The sequence below is a fragment of the Vipera ursinii genome, assembly GCF_947247035.1.
Source record: "Vipera ursinii genome assembly, chromosome: Z".
Taxonomy (NCBI): domain Eukaryota; kingdom Metazoa; phylum Chordata; class Lepidosauria; order Squamata; family Viperidae; genus Vipera; species Vipera ursinii.
This window is the reverse complement of record NC_139517.1, coordinates 108,711,765-108,732,476: the sequence shown is the minus strand read 5'-3', so window position 1 is coordinate 108,732,476 and position 20,712 is coordinate 108,711,765. Positions and strand designations below refer to the sequence as shown.

Below are 20,712 nucleotides of genomic sequence, written 5' to 3'. Positions count from 1 at the left end.
GGATTTTTGTGTACTGAAAGCTAGTTCTTGATGCTGCAACAGTAAATGACAAGTAAAGGAGAAAGTTATTTGTTTTTTTAAATTGTATGTAAATTTTAATCTAGCCCAAATTTGCATCATGCCTAAGTACTACTATTAAGCATAACAATGTGTTTTGTTATACCTTAACTCATCATGGGAACCCAGTGTATTTTTGGTTTTTTTTGCACTGTGCAATATACAGTGGGTGTTTAAATAAAATAGCCGTTTAGCCATTGTATTTATTTTCTCAATTATTCTGGGATTGACTGAAATTATTATGCCAATTTTGGTCATCTCACAGTAAAACATATATTTCAGCTGACATCTTTGGGCAAGTCCCCTATTACATTAAACATGGCTCAATCTAATTTGTATGATATGAATGCCATTTATTTTCAGCAGCATTCTCTCTGCTCCCACCCCCCACTTTTAATTGGGTTTGCCACATTAGTCTGATTTTATGATGCAAAGTGACATCTAGCTTTTAAATGTATTTATTAGTGGAACACACTGCTTTCCAGTGAAAAACAAAATGTTTTCCCTAAATAGTCAGATTATTTTGTCTACGTTGTAATCTATATAGGATGTTTTCTAAATACAGAATTTTGGATTTGATGGTTACATTTTTGCAGATGTCATATTTATGGTACTGGGCATTTCTGTTTACCTTCACCTAGTTGAAGTGGGGGGGGGGCTATCAATGGAGACATTATATTTGCAAATCTCTTAAGAATTCATGAGGAGGGTAAGTTAAACAACCCAGCCTTTTGTAAATGGGAAAATAAAAACAGAACTTGAAGTGTAAAAATAAGGCAAAGATTGCTTATCCCACCTTCTTATTTCTCCAAAGCTAATGTGAATTAATGCCAAAATGATATAATTAAAATTATAGTATTAAAATTATACAATTCTAAATTCTTGAGGCAACTAGTTGATAAATAAAGGTGATCTTAAACACTATAAGATTAAGAGTCTGAAAAGATTTTTATTGATTTTTTGAGATTTTGTATTTCGCCCAATGGATTTCAACAGTGTTAAATATAATTAGACCAAAATAGTCAATTAGACTTGATTTTACATCTGCTTTATAACTGCAAGATTTATTTAGTTAGGTCCCACTTTCATGTCTTGGAGAGCTAAATAAAGAGGTCTTACCCTCTTCATTACCTTTCTTCTCAGGAGCTTGCTTGTCCTGGAAAGAGCTGGTGATCAAGTACCTTCAGCTATCACACTTGCAATAATTATTGCTCAGTTGTTCATTCTTTTCTTGGTTAAATAGTGGGTAATTGAGTAAGAAACCACAAAAAGTGATACACATAGGAAACATAACCTTTGTTCACTAGCCATGTGTCAATATCTATTTCTAAGCATAGATATTCCTAGAAAACTCTGCAAGTTCCAACATCCTTGAAAAACCATGATCAGGAAAGGTTCCTACCAATGTGTTTTATTCAGTGACCCCAGCATATTTCCAAGGCCAATATGCAAAATTCTATTATCTCTTTCCTTCTTGATATACTGGGGTTGAAATTCCTAAAATAACCCGACCAAATAATTGAGGCCAAAAAATGGATATCAGGCCTGGTATTCAGCAATATCAATAGTCAGGTCTAGTGGTTAAGGCACCAGGCTAGAAATTAGGAGATTGTGAGTTCCAGTCGCACCTTAGGCATGAAAATCAGCTGGATGACTCATTCTTTCTCAACAGGTTTATTGTAATGAGGGAAATAGAAGGAGGAAGGAATATGGTGTGGGTTTGCCACCTTGAGTTATTGATAAAAATAATAAAGGCATGATAGGCAAAAAATTACCCTGTCCAATAGTTTCCAACTCTAGGGGACAGCACTCATCTCCATTTCTTAACCAAGGGACCTAGCATTGCTGAAGATACTTCCATGGTCATGTGGCCAGCATGACTATAAGCCAAAGCATACAGAATGCTATTACCTTCCCACCAAATTGTTACCTATTTATCTACTCACATTTATATGCTTTCAAATTGCTAGGTGGGCAAGAGCTGGGTGAATAACAGCAGCTCACCCCGTTGCACGGCTCTTGGGTTTTGAACCTGGGTTGTCAGCTTTCCAGCTGACACGTTCAGCATATTTAACTGCTGAGTCATCATGTCCCAAAGACAGGATAATATAAATAAATAAATGGTTGCACTCTAATATTTATTATTTGTTTGGATTTTATTTAATCTTTCCTCTAAAAGCTAAAGGTAGCAAACAAATTATTTTCTTCTCCCTTTCCCCCCACAAAAACAGCCCTGTGAAACTGCTTGCACAGACAAAGAATGATTGGCTTACAGTCATCCAATCAGCATCCTTGGCAGCTGTTGAACTAAAACCTGAATGATTTATCTTCTCCAACAATGGAACCTTCCCATCTTACTGGCTCTTATGTTCATACACTTTTAGTTCTTGCGGCTCTTCTGCTTTCATGGGCTTCCATGGGGGGCAAATGCAGTGATAGGCATCATGACCCAAACTTTGCTCCTTTTCTACTTAAGAGGTGGTATGGAGCTTGTGTTCTGATATTACATGTTTTGCCATTTTAATGAAATCTCAAGTTTGCTATAGAGGTCCCAATAATAAAAAATGTTCATTTTGGCATTATAATGCTTAACTTTTTAAAATCACAAATATATCTGAGGAATCCTTAATGCTTGGTTGTTTTCTTGCAGATGTTTCATTACCTAAACAAACAAACATCATCAGTTTGCTCTCAGTTTATCTGTATATTCTGTCAGTGTTGGTAGGAGCGGTCCTGGAGGTTCTTTGGTTGGGCTGTTAGCTTGTTTGGTAGTTCCTTGATTGGCATATTGTTTACATCTTGATTGTTGGGCTGATGTTAATCTTGGAGTTAATCTATGCACATCTGGGTATTGACTGCTGGTGGGGAGGGCTTTTGGTCTTTTTTTCAGACCCCGTCCGACGAAGCACCCAAGGAGTGAAACCGGAACGGGAGCTGGTTCTTCTAAGCCGTGTTTATTATCCACATAAACGTTCGCTCAAAGACAAATGAAGTCAGCGTTGACTTTACAGCACAGTCAACGCTGGTTAAATAGCCGGCAAGGCCGACTCCCACCACCACACCCTACTTTGCACCACCACGCCCCCACCCTACTTAAACCCCGCCTCCCATGGTCCCCTCCTTTTGGCTCCCGTCCCACCACCAACGCAATCGGTAAGTTACCCCCCAGCCTAAGCCTCCCTCTTTTCCCCCAGGTTCCTGCCATGACTCTCCATTCCCCTCACCACCCCAGACCGCCGTGAGCTGCTCGCCAAACCCCCTCCCGACCCGCCGGTTGTCTCTGTCACGCCCTGATCCGCCCAAGCACCCATTCCTGTCCTGCGGCTCAAACGCCGGGCAGCCACCACCCAGTCCTTCGCACGGCCCCTTCCCGGCCCGTAAGCAGTTCCTGTAGCCCGACTGGCTGGTCCGCGGCCTCCCCAGCTGGGAGGCGGCCCGCTGCTGCACCGTTCCTCTTGCTGGCCCATTCCCCGATCCGTCGGAATGGCGTGGGCGTGGCCAACCGTCTCCGGATCCCGGCAGCATGGAGGAGAGGCGAGGGAGCCTGTGAACGACTCCGCGGCTCGGTGAGTCGCTCCGTGTGGTGACCGGGTCGCTGGGAGGGGCCGCGTGCAGTCCCGGCTCTCCAGGACGCGACGGGCGACGGCTGGTGGTTTTGGGGCCCGGTGGGTTGCTGCGAGTCGACGGCCGACGGCGGGAGGTCTTGGGGCCTGGTGGGTTACCGCGGGTCGACGGGCGCCGGCGGAAGGCTCCGGGGCTTGGTGGGTTGCCGCGGTCGCCAGAGAGCTGGGGAGGGCCGAACGCCGTCCTGGCCCCCCCGGAGGTGACGGGCGCCGGCGGGAGTCTTCGGGGCCTAACGGAGCGCCCTGTGCGAGTCTGGCGGCGCGATGAGTCACCCCGCGGCCGCGGCCCGTCCGAATGTCGGGCGTGCTCGGCCCGACACTTTTGTTTATTGTCTCTTTAACATAGTATGTAGATATTGTTCATATTTGTATATCTATTGATGGCTAATTTGTCAGAATGCCAGCCTTATTTCCAGCCAATTAAATATTTCCAGTTAAATATTCCAATTAAATATTTCCAGCAATTACCTACCTCCATTGTAAAGCCAATCACTTTAAAGCACTGCTCAACTGATGCAAACTTGGATTTGTAACAATTATTGTTCAGGACCTCTTGCACTGGTGTCAGAAGTTCATTTTGTAGATAACTAATTAAATGGTGGGGGGAAAAGTGAAAATTTTCACATGGAAAATTAATACAAGGCATTTGATCTTTTCAATTTAAATTAACTTGAAAATATATTTATTTGAGAATTTAGCGAACTACAGCAAGAAAATACAAAGTTGTTTTTTTACCTTGGGAGTTCATTTTCTGGCAATTTATAATGAGGTAATCTTTTCTTTTCTGCCAATCCAGCATAGATGTAATAGAAAATATGAAAATTCTTCTCCCCACTGAAACAAAGCAAGTAAACAAATTACAATGTTGTAGCTACTAAAATAAAATCTAAGAATTCCTATTTTTATCTGTTTTTTCTGATTTTGAAATTCATATTGCATTTTAAACATTAAAATTTATTTCACTTTCTAAATATTAACGTTTATTCTCAAAGCCATTACATACTTTAGGAAGGGATTAAAGCTAAGTGGTTACAAACTGATAAAATATAAGAACAGACCTGTCCCGGAAGCAGATTAAAGTTGAGAAAAGTAATCTCTTGCCTATTTTATAGTCTTGCTAAATTAGAAACATTATTTTCTAATTTATTCCTTTTGTGTGTTTTAGTGATTCCCCTTTAGCAAAAAAAAAAGTGAATCAGGCAGTTTAGGATGAATGGTCAATCTAATTTGTCTGTTATTTATGCCAAGCCCACATTTACTGATTCACCCACGACTATATTTACATAGTGTATTCACTGCATGTTTATTGGATTATATAAAATTTATAACATGAATACATAATTCCTGAATTATATTAATGCATGTCACCTTTTTTATGCAAATGCTGCATAAAATCTCACCCCATGCCCATACAACCTGAATTCATCTCTACCACACATTGTTTTTATTTGAACCGAAACTTCATTCTAAAAATCCCTGCTTTCCTTTTTGGTAAAATGCTCCTTTCCTTTCACTTACCCAGCTTGACATATGACTCTAGACTTTTCTAGAAGATATTCTGAAATCTGAGCGCTTACAACAGTTCCTTCAGAAGTGAATTTCATTTCCAGATATTTCCCAAATCTGCTAGAATTATCATTAATAATAGTGGCTGCATTTCCAAAGGCTTCCAACAGATTGTTTACTTGGATAATTTTTCCTTGAAGAGTCCTGTTATTAGCCTAAGTAAATATTTTTAAAATTAGAAACTATTTAAAAACTCATCTTCTCAGGATATGTACAAGACACATGTTTTATCAATAGAAGAAAATATCTGTAGCTCAGAGCTGAATTGTGGAGTCCTTGATGCTCTCAGAGCTTCATTGTTTTTTTTGCAGATGTTTCATTACCCAAAGTAGATCTTTAATGCTAGAAAGGTGTGTGGTTTGTTTTTCCTAATATAAGGAACTTTGTTTGGACAAATTTTATTTAATTATCATTATCATGCCACAAATAACTGGTATGTACTTGTTAGTTTAATTGTGATATTGTAGGTAATTGCTGGTTCACATCTTAATTCCCTGATGGGAACACATTTATTTGAACCCATCTCCACCCAATTTTACTTTTGACAAATATGTGTATTAGAGTTCCTAATTTCCCAGCCTATTAAAGAATAAGTAGAGATCATTTAAGATAAAAACTGTTTGAGAGATAAAATTGTTAAGGATTTGTTGTGCAGAGGTCTCCTTGTGCTACCAAAGAGTTGCACAGACAAGAAAGGGTACTGAGAGCAGTAAGAGTCACACAGTAAACACAAGAGTACACTGAGTTTTAAAAGCAAAAATAGTTTACTTTAAGGTGGTGTAAAAACAAAAATGCACAGTCAAAAATAAACAGTCCAGGTCATACACAATAGCAACAGTCCAAGGAGTAATCCAAAATACAAAGTCTTCTTACCGGTCCAGAGATCAATACACAGTTCAGGTTTATCACAGTAACAGAGCAAAAACAGTAATAGTAGAGAGCAGTGAATTCAGAGAGAGAAAGAAGCTACGTTACTAGCTCCCTCTTATGGCCATGAGAACACTTACACACCCATTGGCCAATTAACATCTTAAAGACATAACATCATGGTTAATATATTTTCAACCCAACATTGTAGGCTAACACCATATGCCTAACATTCTCCCCTTTGGGTAGAATAATATATAACCCTTACAATCTTATGCACATTCTTTCACAATTAGCATTGTGTTTCACAGCACTTTGTACCTTCGTAAAATGGTCTGCAATATTTACATCAGATGAACAATACTCTAGCTGTATTAATTTATCTTTGACACGTTGTCTCACATTTAAATAACGAAGATCAGTATGTTTGGATCTTGTTCTTACTGCAGCATAGTTTGCCATTTGTATCGCAGCTTGATTGTCCTCATATACAATGAATGGATCATTTACATTTAAACCCATATCTAACAATAATTGTTTGTACACTAGCAGTTCTGTAGATAACACTAATAGACATGAAAATTCAGCCTACATTGTAGATAAGCTTATGTGTTTTTGTCTAATGGACTTCCATCCAATCAAAGAATCACCCAACATTACAGCCAACCCTGAGGTAGATTTACGAGTGCTTGTATCAGAGGCAAAACTCGCATCTGCATATGCAGTGAGGATTAACTCACGATTTGGCTCTAAATATAACGAGTAGTGAATAGTCTGCTTCAAATACCTTAATACTTGTTTAGCTGCTTGCCAGTGTCTAACAGTTGGTTCATTGTTGTACCTAGCTAATTGGTTTACACAGTAAGAAATATCAGGTCTAGTCCAATTACTCAGATACATAAGACTTCCTATCAAAGATTGGTACATAGTCTTATCAAATACAGGACTCTCAACATTAGTATCCTAACAAAAGTGAACCCCACCCCAAAAGTTTTTAAAATTTACCTTACCTTTCCAAGGACTGTCAACTGTTGAACTAGCAGATGAGAACTTTGAGTCTTCCCAGCACCACTTTCTCCAGAAATGACAATACACTGAAATTAAAAACCAGGGATATTTTTGTTATAATTAATGTCTATGCAATCAAAATGGGTATTAGGTTTGGCCTTGGAACTAGGGATCTATAATTATTTGACTCCAAAGGAAAAGAAAAAAAAGAATGCTTTAGAGGGAGATTGGGCACAGATTGCACGATGCCTATGTTAGTGTTTCTCAACCTTGGCATCTTTAAGAACTCCCAGAATTCCTTCATATCTTAAAATTGCCAAGACTAAGAAACACTGGCCTATGCTTTTTCCAATACTCTTTTTTTCTGCTTTGAATTTAATTGGATTTAATTGCTGCTGCACATTTATACAGGAATTATTAGAATTACCTGATCTGACCCATAGATGACCATTGATTGATATGCAGTATCAGCCATAGCAAAAATATGTGGAGGGTTGTGAGTCCGTTTAGCCCCGATGTACAATCTGGAATGCTGATGGAAAGAAAAGGTAAATATTATGTATTCTATTGTTTTATGCCACATAAAACAAAGATACTGGTAAAAACAAACCTGATAAATCAAAATATGATTCCAATGAGAAATATTTACTACAACATGTCACATTTTTAAAAGCCTGGCAAACCTGACTCTTGGGACAAAGTATTTCTTTTCCTGGCCTTCTGAGCATACCCACTTATGAGTTCATTACCTAATCTGTTTAATTTGTTTAATTATAATGCTCAGATGTATTTTTTTTGTTTTATTTTCTCTATTTCCTCTTCAACTATTTCTATAGTGAAGAATAGGAAATGAGACCTTTGCACACATGTGCCTTGGCACCTTCATCCTCTTTTTAACTCAGTTACTGCTTCTAACAAACTAAGCAAACACCCCAAGGAAATTTCTGTGGACATAGAAACAAGCCATGATAGCTGTAAGGTATATATAGTATATATAGTAAGCAAGAAGATTTTCCTTTTAAGATGCAAATTCTGACCTTTCCAACGGTCCCCTTAAACCAGGGGTGTCAAACTCAATTTCATTGAGGGCCGCATCAGCATTGCGGTTCCCTCAGGAGACCAGGTGGGTATGGCCAGGGTGGGCGTGGCCTACTGGGTGGGCATGGCTAGAGTGCGTATGGCCTACTGGGTGGGGGTGGCCAGCTCTACATCGTTTGCATCAAGGGTGCCTATGGGGGCCTGGGCAGGAGTGGGACAGATCTGAGGGTCTCTGGCAGAAGGAGGGTCTCTAGGCCAGGGCCAAGGCAGTGGGGGCCGTTCCCTCACTGTTTCCAGGATGGCTTCACGGGCCACATGAAACCACTTCGCGGGCCGGATCCAGCCCCCGGGCCTTGTGTTTGACATGTCTGCCTTAAACAAACTATTTTTCATACCTTTGTAGAGTAAATATCTAACTTCTGAAAAGGGTTGACTGCAATGAGGATGTCTCCCACATAAGTGTAGATTTGACCTCGAGAGTAGCTCTTCTCAAGTTGCTCTGTTATTGTATTCTGTTTGAAATTGAAAGAAAGAGGAAGAAAAAAGCTAGTTATGTTTCCTTTTTTAAAAGGAGTACCTAACTGAAGAGAGGTTAAAAAGAAAATATATTAGATTTCTTTAGCTATGAAACCAGCATTCTTAATTTTGAATTTTACCTGCATGATAAACTCTTGGATCCATATGTCCATAATCAGCAATCAATCAGTAGAACAAAATCTCAAGAACTGACTCCGGGAGACTTCAGATTGTCAAGCTTCTGATCTACTAATGAAATATAACTCCTTCCTTATCCACATTCTGTGCTGTGGCAGTGGTGATCCAAAAATCTTCCTAACTTATTATTTTTGAAACATTTGAGATATCAAGGATTGAATCTTATGAGACATTTAACATACAAATATATGGCTGATTCAAATCAGATTACTATACTTTAAGGACTCATATCATTGCAATATGAAGTGAGAGTTTGATCTTAGTATAACTTCACAAATATGAGATTTTTATGGCTCCAAATCTTGTGAAAAGTGGCTCCCCCCACTTTATCATTTCTGGTTGTTGTTGTTAGTTGTGAAGTCGTGTCCGACCCAATGAGACCCCATGGACAACGTTCCTCCAGGCCTTCCTGTCCTCTACCATTTTCTGGAGTCCATTTAAGCTCACGCCTATGGCTTCAGTGACTCCAGCCACCTAACTCTCTGTCGTCCCCTTCCCTTGCCCTCAATTTTCCCAGAATTAGGCTCTTCTCCAGTGAGTCCTTCCTTCTCATTAGGTGCCCAAAGTATTTGAGTTTCAACTTCAGGATCTGGCCTTCTAAAGAGCAGTCAGGGTTAATCTCCTCTAGGACTGACCAGTTTGATCGCCTTGCAGTCCAAGAGACTCGCAGGACTCTTCTCCAGCACCATAGTTCAAAGGCCTCAATTCTTCGGCGCTCAGCCTTTCTTATGGTCCAACTTTCACTGCCATACATTGCAACTGGGAAGACCATAGCCTTGACTATACGCACTTTTGTTGACAGGGTGATGTCTCTGCTTTTTAGTGTGTTGTCTAGATTTGCCATGGCTTTCCTCCCCAGGAGCAAGTGTCTTTTAATTTCTTGGCTACAGTCCCCATCTGCAGTGATCTTGGAGCCCAGGAAAATAAAATCTGTCACTACCTCCATTTCTTCCCCATCTATTTGCCAGAAATTGAGAGGGCCGGATGCCATGATCTTGGTTTTCTTAATGTTTAGTTTCAACCCAACTTTTGCACTCTCCTTCTTCACTCGCAACAAGAGACTCTTCAGTTCCTCTTCACTTTCTGCCATTAGAGTGGTAGCATCTGCATATCTTAGGTTGTTGATATTTGTTCCAGCAATCTTTATTCCAACTTTTGATTCATCTAGCCTGCCTTTCTCATGATGTGCTCTGTGTATAAGTTAAATAGGCAAGGTGACAGTATACAGCCTTGCTGGACTCCTTTCCCAATTTTGAACCAATCAGTGGTTCCGTGACCAGTTCTCACTGTTGCTTCTTGGCCCACATATAGGTTTCTCAAGAGACAAATTAGATGGTCTGGTACTCCCATCTCTTTAAGAACTTGCCACAGTTTGTTATGATCCACACAATCAAAGGGTTTAGCATAGTCAATGAAGCAGAAGTAGATGTTTTTCTGGAACTCTCTAGCTTTCTCCATGATCCAGCGTATGTTGGCAATTTGATCTCTAGTTCCTCTGCATCTTCAAAATCCTGCCTGTACTTCTGGTAGTTCTCGATCCACATACTGCTGGAGTATAGCTTGTAGGATTTTAAGCATAACTTTACTAGCATGAGAAATGAGTGCAATGGTGTGATAGTTTAAACATTCTTTGGCACTGCCTTTCTTTGGAATTGGAATGTAAACTGATCTTTTCCAATCCTGTGGCCACTGTTGTTTTCCAAATTTGCTGGCAAATTGAGTGTAGCACTTTTAGTGCATCGTCTTTTAAGATTTTGAATAGCTCAGCTGGAATACTGTCACCTCCACTAGCTTTGTTGTTGCTCAGCTTTTCTAAGGCCCACTTCACTTCACATTCTAGGATGTCTGGCTCGAGGTCAGTGACCACCTCATTGTGATTATCAGGAACATTAAGCTCATTCTTGTATAGTTCTTCTGTGTAATTTTGCCACCTCTTCTTAATCTCTTCTGCCTCTGTTAGGTCCCTGCCATTTTGGCCCTTTATCATGTCCATTTTTGCATTGAACGTTCCCTCCATCTCTCCAATTTTCTTGAAAAGATCTCTGGTCCTCCCTGTTCTATTGTTTTCTTCTATTTCTTTGCACTGTTCATTTAAGAAGGCATTCTTATCTCTTCTAGCTATTCTCTGGAATTCTGCATTCAATTGGGTGTATCTTTCTTTTTCTCTCTTGCCTTTTGCTTCCCTCCTTTCCTCAGCTATTTGCAAAGCTTCCTCAGACAGCCATTTTGCTTTCTTGCATTTCTTTTTCTTTGGGATGGTTTTGGTTGCCACCTCTTGTACAATGTTGCGAACCACTGTCCATAGTTCTTCAGGCACCCTGTCTATCAGATCTAATTCCTTAAATCTACTTGTCACCTCTACTGTATATTCATCAGGGATATGATTTAATTCATACCTGACTGGCCTAGCGCTTTTTCCTACTTTCTTCAGTTTAAGCCTAAACTTTGCAACGAGAAGCTCATGGTCTGAGCCACAGTCAGCTCCTGGTCTTGTTTTTACTGACTGTATAGAGCTTCTCCATATTTGGCTGCAGAGCACATAGTCAATCTGATTTCTGTGTTGACTGTCTGGTGATGTCCATGTGTAGAGCCGTCTCTTGGGTTGTTGGAAAAGAGTGTTTGCTATGACCATCGTATTCTCTTGATAAAATTCTGTCAGCCTGTGCCCTGCTTCATTTTGTACTCCAAGGCCAAACTTGCCTGTTATTCCGGTTATCTTTTGGCTTCCTACTTTAGCATTCCAATCCCCCATGATGATAAGGACATCATTTTTTGGTGTTAATTCTATAAGGTGCTGTAGGGCTTCATAGAACTGGTCAATTTCATCCTCTTCAGCACCGCTGGTTGGGGCATAGACGTGGACTACTGTGATATTGAATGGTTTGCCTTGGATTTGAACTGAGATCATTCTGTCATTTTGAGGATTGTATCCCAGTATTGCTTTTCCTACTCATTTATTGACTATGAAGGCTACTCCATTTCTTCTGAGGGATTCTTGTCCGCAGTAGTATACCTGATGGTCATCTGAATTAAATTCACCCATTCCTGTCCATTTTAGTTCGCTGATACCTAAGATGTCGATGTTCAGTCTTGTCATCTCTTGTTTGACCACGTCCAGCTTTCCTTGATTCATGGATCTTACATTCCAGGTTCCTATGGAGAAAAAATCTTTACAGCATCGGACTTTCCTTTCACCACCAGACATATCCACAGCTGAGCGTCCTTTCGGCTTTGGCCCAGTCGCTTCATTCTTTCTGCGCTACTAGTACTAGCCCTCTGCTCTTCCCCAGTAGCATATTGGACGCCTTCCGACCTGAGGGGCTCATCTTCCAGCGTCATATCGTTTTGCCTTTTGGTACTGTCCATAGGGTTTTCATGGCAAAGATACTGGAGTGGGTTGCCATTTCCTTCTCCAGTGGATCACGTTTTTTCAGAACTCTCTGCTATGACCTGTCTGTCTTGGGTGGACCTGCACGGCATAGCTCATAGCTTCATTGAATTACGCAAGCCCCTTCGCCACGACAAGGCAGTAATCCATGAAGGGGTGAAGTAATGTACCGTTGTACATTTGAAGAAATACTATTTATCATTGTATATTTCCTAATAGACAAATTAAAATGAAGTTCTATGAAGTGTGGAAGTCACTTGTTTTAGTTTGTATATTAGTTCTAATATTAAATGACTTGTCCTCAATACTATCTAACGCAATTTAAGTACAGCAAAAAGCAGATAGCTTGAAAGAAGACACACTGTACAAAACAGTTAAAAGGTGATTATTTGTTCCAAGCATGCATATCATTCCAATTTAAAACATTCCTACAAAATAAAAATATCTTAAAAGGTAAAGGTAAAGGTTCCCCCGCACATGTGTGCTAGTCGTTTCCAACTCTAGGGGCCGGTGCTCATCTCCGTTTCAAAGCTGAAAAACCAGCGCTTGTCTGAGGACGTCTCTGTGGTCATGTGGCCGGCATGACTAGACGCCAAAGGCGCACAGAACGCTGTTACCTATCCACCATAGTGGTCCCTATTTTTCTACTTGCATTTTTATGTGCTTTTGAACTGCTAGGTTGGCAGAAGCTGGGACGAGTAACAGGCGCTCACTCTGTTACACGGCACTCGGGATTCGACACGCCAAACTGCCGACCTTCTGATCGACAAGCTCAGCGTCCTAACCCACTGAGCCACCGCGTCCCTTAAAATATCTTACCTCATCTAATATTTCCAAGGTTGCCAGATCATCCACCTCCTCCTGATTAGCAGTTGGAGACCTAGTCACATTCTCTTTATTGGAATGAATATGTTCAACTCTGTAAGAAAACAAATATGGAAAGATGTGTTTGACAGCATGAACAAAAAAAATTGAATATTATTTTGACTTGAGCTGCTTAGGACTACAAAAGTAAAGGAATACTTTGGCAAACATAGATTTAGATCTCCAAATTTCTTATGAAGATATTATTTTCATATGGACATAAGAATTATTTTTAGGTTTTTTTTACATTTCAGGAGCAGATGGCCCCATTTCAAGGAGCTGAATTAAGAGTTCACCCCCACTTACTGTGGTTAATCAAATTTTCGGTCGTCATAGCAGTTACATTTGACTTACTGTTATGGGCAGAATATAGTGAGATGAATACTTATTTTTTTTACTAAAACTGTTACAGAAATTCACCTATGACTCTTCTTATAGTTTACAGAGATGGACACTGATATGGGTTTAGGCTACAAGAATTTAATTTTTTATAGTCCTTAGAATGAGCTTAGGATTATGCCACTGTTCTGTACCAGCCTGCTACCGGTCTTGCAGAAAGGCAACCCCTGTACAAACGGCAGAGGCTGGAACGTCTGAGGCTGGAAAACGTCTGCCAAGTTTAATTCACAAACAAACAACAGAACAAGAAACAAGATACCGGAACTTTGATCCTCAAACGGAGCGGTTGCTTTCAGCAACCAGCCCTTCCCCAAACACTCCCTTTATTATTGTTCAGGGCGTGGCCTCCCTGTGCCTCCTTCCGAGGAGTCCCACAGCCTTTCTCTGCTTGCTTCTACTGGTCTGCCTCCTGCGTCGGGCGTCCTTGAACAGGGCCAGCTGTGGGTCCTCTTCATCTGCACTGTCGGGCTCGCGCAGCTGAGAAGAGGGGCCTGGCTGAGGGCTCTGCGAAGCCTCCAAGCCATCATCAGCAAGTTCGTCTTCAACACCCTCCTCCTCCCCTTCGTCTGAGTCATCCGAGACATCCGACCCGGCTGCCGGACCCACAGGCTGACCCTGAATCACAACACTATCCCGCACCGCAGGGCCCTTCCCCCGGGGCTGCCGATCCGGATGCGGTCGGGATGGGAATTGTTCGTGAAAAGCAGTCACCAACGCAGGGGCATGAACGGCGGTCGCGTCTTCCCAAGTGAAGTCCTCCGGTCCGTATCCCTTCCACTCGATCAGGTACTGGAAACGACCTTTCAGCCAACGGGAATCCCTGATGCTGGCGACCTCGTACTCGGGGGTGCTGCCTCCATCACGAGGTCCTGATGGGGGAGGTTCCGCTTGGCAGAGTGGACAAGCCGGTTGCTCGGGGACCAACAGAGACTGGTGGAAGACGGGGTGCACGCGCAGAGAACGTGGCAGAGTTAAATGATAGGCGACCGGATTGATGACAGCCTCGACTGGGAACGGTCCTAGGTAACGGTGATCCAACTTCCTTGCCGGCCGTGTGGATGGTAGGTTCCTGGTGGACAGCCAGACCCGATCCCCCACCGATAGTGGAGGCGTATCCCGTCTTGACCGATCAGCAAACCTCTTGTAATCGGCCTTGGCCTTCTCCAGCTGCCGTCGCACCAATCGATGGATCGCCTGTAACTCTGCCATGAAGTCGTTCGCTGCCGGCTCCGGTGAGTCCACGGGAGAAAGGGGGAAAAACCGGGGGTGATAACCCACATTGGCCAAGAACGGTGTCATCTGCGTGGAGGTGTGCTGCGAGTTGTTAAAGGCAAACTCGGCTATGGCCAGATAGTCCACCCAATTGTCCTGCTGCAGGTTGACGTAGCAGCGCAGATACTGTTCCAGGATACCGATGACCTTCTCGGTACCCCCGTCAGTTTGAGGATGATGCGCGGACGAGAGGCAAACCTTGATGTCCAACGCACGCATCAACTCCTGCCAGAAGCGGGCTGTAAACTGGGCCCCCCTATTGGAGACGACTCTATCGGGGAGGCCGTGCAGCCGAAACACCTGTTGGATAAACATACGACTAGTGGCGCGAGCTGATGGTAAGCCGCGACAGGGGATGAAGTGCGCCATCTTGGTCAGCATGTCCACCACCACAAACACTGTCGTGAAGCTGGAGGATGGGGGTAAATCCGTCAGAAAGTCCATGGACACAGCCCCCCAGGGTCTCTTGGGTGTTGGCAAAGGCTGCAGTAATCCAGGCGGGGCCCCTGTCGCTGACTTGGCCTGCCTGCATGGGATGCAGGAGGTGACATAAGACTGGACGTCGTGTCGGACTCGGGGCCACCAAAAGGTACGGGAGACCAGGTTCAGAGTCTTGAACAGGCCAAAATGCCCCGCTGCCGGGTTATCATGACACTGGCTGAGGACGAGACCCCTGAGTGGCCCTCCCGGAACATAGAGCCGGTCACGATAATACAAGAGTCCATCCATGACCGTCCAAGGCGAAACTGGCCCCACCTCCTCCTTCCGCTGAGCCACCCACGCCTCCTGCTGCTGCGCCTCCCGGATCCGAGCCCGTATATCAACCGGCTCCCGCACCGCAGCAAAAGACTCGACGGGGATCACTGTCCTGGGCAGAAGCTTGTCTTCCACTCGGGTATATTCGGGCTTCCTGGACAGAGCATCCGCTCTCTGATTGTGCCCGCTTGGTATGTACCGAACCCGGAAGTCAAACCTCGCAAAGAAAAGAGACCACCGGATCTGGTGTTGGTTCAAATTCCGAGCGGTCTGCAGGCTTTCCAGATTCTTATGGTCCGTCCGGACCTAGATTTGATGCCGCGCCCCCTCCAGATGATGTCTCCAAGCCTCGAACGCCGCCTTGATGGCCAGCAGCTCCTTCTCCCAGATGGTATAGTTGCGCTCCGAGGGGTTCAATTTCCGAGAGTGATACGCGCAAGGGAAAAGGGTACCGCTGGGCGTCGTTGCCTGGAGTAACACGGCCCCAATGGCTATGTCGGAGGCGTCCGCCTCCACGACAAACGGCCGTTGCGGGTCAGGATGCTTCAAGATGGGCTCCTTCATGAAGGCTTCCTTCAAAGCCTGGAACGCCTGTTGTTCGGGTGCGTTCCACTGGAACCGAGTCTTCTTCTGCAGGAGCCGGGTGAGGGGGGCTGTCAAGGCAGCAAAGCCAGGGATGAATGTTCGATAGTAGTTGGCAAATCCAAGAAGTCGCTGAACATCCTTCACGCGACGCGGGGGTTGCCAACTCTGCAACGACTCCACCTTACTCGGCTCCATGGCGATGTCCTCAGGAGAAATGTGGTGACCCAGGAAATCGATGGTCACCTGGTAGAACTGGCACTTCTCCAACTTGGCAAACAGCCGATGTTCTCGGAGGCGCTGCAGGACCTGACGGAGATGCTGATGATGCACTTCACGCGATGGGGAGTAGATCAGGATGTCGTCCAGGTAGATCACGACAAACTGGTCCAACAAATCCCGAAAGATGTCATTCATAAAATGCTGAAACACAGCGGGGGCGTTGGTCAGGCCAAACGGCATCACCGTGTACTCGAAATGTCCATAGCGAGTACCAAACGCCGTCTTCCACTCATCACCCGGCCGAACTCTGACGAGGTTGTAAGCTCCACGCAGGTCGTTTCATGAAGATCTTAGCCTCCCGGAGTCGGTCCAAGAGCTCGGGGATGAGGGGCAGCGGGTAACGGTTGCGCACCGTGATGGCGTTGAGTTTCCGGTAGTCGCAGCAAAGCCGTAATTCGCCCGACTTCTTTTTGACGAAGAGCACGGGTGCAGACACTGGACGAGGACGAGGGCCGGATGAAACCGCGAGCCAAATTCTTCTCCAGGAAGTCCCGCAATGCAGCCAACTCGGGCTCCGACATGGAGTACAAACGCCCCACTGGGAGAGGCGCATCTGGGACTAAGTCAATGGAGCAGTCATAGGGCCTGTGCGGGGGTAATTGATCCGCCTCTGACTCGCTGAACACATCAGCAAAGTCGGACAGTTCGGGAGGCAAGGAAACCCCTGGGGAACCCTCCACCTGGCCGGCACAGATATGGCGGGAGTGGTCCACGCACTGCAAGCTTGGGAAGGTGACCAAGTTCTGTGACCAATAGATCTGTGGGTCATGCGCCCAGAGCCACGCCAGTCCCAAGACCACAGGGAAGTGCAGATCCGAAGTGATGTAGAACTGGATGGCCTCCACATGGGAACTGATGGCCATACATACTGGTTGCGTGGCGTCCGTAATAGGCCCGGACAGGAGCACTCGACCATCGATAGTCTCCACTAACATGGGCGGATCCACCGGACACTGGGGAACAGCCCATTTGGCCACAAAGGCTGAGTCCATAAAGTTTGTGGTAGCCCCAGAGTCAATTAAGGCATGGACTGGAATCCCCTCTGGCTTGCCAGGAAGGATCAGACGTGCCTCCAAAATCAAATGCCGTGGAGGTTCACAGGCACCATCGGAACGGCGTCGCTCGGTGTTGTTGTTGTGGGACGCCCGATCTATCACACCGTCTAGATCGGGCTCGGGGCGTTTCCCGACAGCAAAGTAGGGGACTTTCTCGGGGCAGGCTTGGTCACTGATGCCTGCTGACGCTTCTTTGGGCAAAAAGCAGCCAAATGTCCAGGGTCCCCACAGTAAAAACACAACCCCCCCGATCGTCGTCTGTTCATTTCCGTCACCGATAGACGAGACCTGACAGCACCCAGCTCCATTGGCTCCTCCCTTTGGACTGGGGGCTCACGCACAACAGGGGCGGCAGGGGTCTGTGGGATGGCACAGCGACTCTTTCGCTGCTGCAACCGGGCATCGATCCGCAGGCAAAGATGGATCAGCCCATTCAGGTCTGAGGGAATGTCCACACGGGCCAGCTCATCCAACATCTCCTCCGACAATCCATCCTGAAAGGCATCCACGAGCGCAGCCTCATTCCAGGCGGAATCCTGGCTAAGCAGCCGGAAGTCGCTGATATAGGCCTGTAGGGGGCGTTGACCCTGCCTCAGAGCTTTCAGGCGTCGGGTGGCAGTCTGCGTCTTAATTGGGTCCTCGTACATTAGACGCATATGGTCACAAAACCCCACAAAGTTGTCCAACAATGGGCTAGGTTGAGCCAGCAGAGGCGTGCCCCAACGAGCTGCATCCCCCGAAAGAAGGCTTAACACAAACCCCACCTTATCCCGGTCAGTGGGGAAATCAGCCGCTCTCACGCTGATAAAGAGCTGGCATTGTCCCAGGAAAGCAGGAAACAGTTCAGGAATACCTGTAAATTTGTCCGGCATTGCTACCTGGCATTTTCTCCTGGGTGGGGGTGCAGCATGAACCTGTGCTTGCAGTTGAGCCACCTGAGCTGCCAGCAAAGTGAGTTGCTGAGTGAGCTGAGCATTCTCGGCACGAAGCTGCTCCATAATAGTTGTAAGGGGTGGGAGGCTGAAAGCAAACTGTCCTGTACCAGCCTGCTACCGGCCTTGCAGAAAGGCAACCCCTGTACAAACGGCAGAGGCTGGAACGTCTGAGGCTGGAAAACGTCTGCCAAGTTTAATTCACAAACAAACAACAGAACAAGAAACAAGATACCGGAACTTTGATCCTCAAACGGAGCGGTTGCTTTCAGCAACCAGCCCTTCCCCAAACACTCCCTTTATTAGAGTTCAGGGCGTGGCCTCCCTGTGCCTCCTTCCGAGGAGTCCCACAGCCTTTCTCTGCTTGCTTCTACTGGTCTGCCTCCTGCGTCGGGCGTCCTTGAACAGGGCCAGCTGTGGGTCCTCTTCATCTGCACTGTCGGGCTCGCGCAGCTGAGAAGAGGGGCCTGGCTGAGGGCTCTGCGAAGCCTCCAAGCCATCATCAGCAAGTTCGTCTTCAACACCCTCCTCCTCCCCCTCGTCTGAGTCATCCGAGACATCCGACCCGGCTGCCGGTCCCACAGGCTGACCCTGAATCACAACAGCCACATCAAGCTGCTAGCCAAACGGGGCATTTTTTCTGCAAAGAAAAATCCCCAAAGTTAGCAATGGAGTCACTGATCATTATGGTCCACTGAACATATGTTATTATTCACAATTGTACATCATGTTCCCATACAAGAGCTCAGATATTTCTTAAAGCAGAGCATAGATCTGAATCACTGCTGATCATGCATGGCTAGCTAAGTTCAGCTACCCAACATCTTGTGTATTCACTTAGGATTTTCTACCTTCAGAAATCTTATAACAATGTGCAAAAACATACTGCCTTATGCTCAACAATGAATATACATGTAATATTGCTGACGTTTCAAAATCAATATTACCGTAGTAGCATATTTACCTGGCCATATAAAATTCTGCACTGTTTTCTTCCAATCCTCCAGCATAACCAGTTAGGCGAGGTTGGTTAAAACAAATTAATTCTCAAAGTGTAACCTGACTGAAATCTGGTTAGAATGAAATATAATCCATCTAGGATATTCTAAACATTTGCTCTCCATTTTATGACTTATTCTCAAACATGACATTTAATTTTTTAGTACTGGGAGGTAAGATAATAAGAAATTTCAAGGCCTGTAAGCTAGTCTGGGAAGGTAAACAATAACAACAAAAAACTTGTAAGAAGGCAAAGTCAACTCAGCTCCGTATTGTTTATACATTAATTTGCATCCAGCCTTTCCTTGAGGAGCTCAAGGCAGCACAGATAACATTCCTCCTATTTTTCCCTACATGAGCATGTTTATGAGTAATGTTGGGCCAAGAGAGAGTGAGTGGTACAAAGTCACCTGAGAACTTCTGTGATTAAGGGTACACCAAACCCTTGGTCTCCCCATTCCTAGATAGGCATCTTAACCACTATTTTTGCTTAGTGTTTTAAGATTAAGCAAGATTGCCTAGATGTTGTCAATGAGTTAGGCATTCCACATAATCCTTGGGTATTAAAATATCTTTGGGGAACTTCCACCAATGTAAATGCAAGGTCAGGGCATGTGGCATCTTCCTATCAGATGTGCAAATGCTCCATGTCTTGTACATGGCTTGAGGAACAACAATATTTGCATTAAGCTGCAAGCATTTTGAGGAGAGCAAGCATTATTTGGCATTTAAAGAGATCTGAAATGTTGAAGCAGCTGACTTGCTCAAGCAGTATGCGGATTCTGCTGACAGGGTGACTTTAACCAAGTCAAGCATATGTGACACAAATGACAGCTGCAGGACAGCTAATCTGTTCCCTTTCTGTTATTTTCCTTCAACCAAGGGAAGGACACAGACCTTGAATCAGCCTGTCACTTCCCATGTCTGATGTTAACCACTGCATACAGCACCTTATTTTCACCACACAGTCAAACATGCAGCAATGTGTTGCCAGGGTGATATCACATTCAGCCTACAGGGCTGAGCAGCTGCTGAATTAAGGGAAAGTGAGAAATCAAAGGAACAAGAGGATTACTCTTGTTTCTCCTGCTATGTATATTTCCTGGATTTCTTTTTAGAATATCAGGGTTTTCTTTTCCTTGGTTTGTGTTATCAAAGTTTCTCTTCAAATATATTTATTTTATAAATAATTCATTTACAAAAATGTGTATGCTGCCTGCTCAATGAACTCTAGGTAGCCTAAAACCCCCTAAAAATTAGTTATTTTAGGCAAAATTTAAGTACATTAGCTGTTTTTATTGCTTTTGGGA

At 44.3% G+C, this 20,712-nt stretch overlaps 1 protein-coding gene across 1 annotated transcript in view; it reads right to left on the bottom strand.

Moving 5' to 3' along the window:
* MYO3A (myosin IIIA) overlaps positions 1-20,712 on the bottom strand; it is a gene marked incomplete at both ends in the record, with an annotated part of 141,405 nt that overhangs the window by 69,483 nt on the left and 51,210 nt on the right. Inside the window, 7 exons of the mRNA XM_083379040.1 lie at positions 4,153-4,267; positions 4,416-4,514; positions 5,199-5,401; positions 7,124-7,207; positions 7,549-7,653; positions 8,555-8,671; positions 13,081-13,180. Coding sequence (XP_083235166.1) covers positions 4,153-4,267; positions 4,416-4,514; positions 5,199-5,401; positions 7,124-7,207; positions 7,549-7,653; positions 8,555-8,671; positions 13,081-13,180 — 823 coding nt within the window. The remainder of the gene's footprint in view (positions 1-4,152; positions 4,268-4,415; positions 4,515-5,198; positions 5,402-7,123; positions 7,208-7,548; positions 7,654-8,554; positions 8,672-13,080; positions 13,181-20,712) is intronic.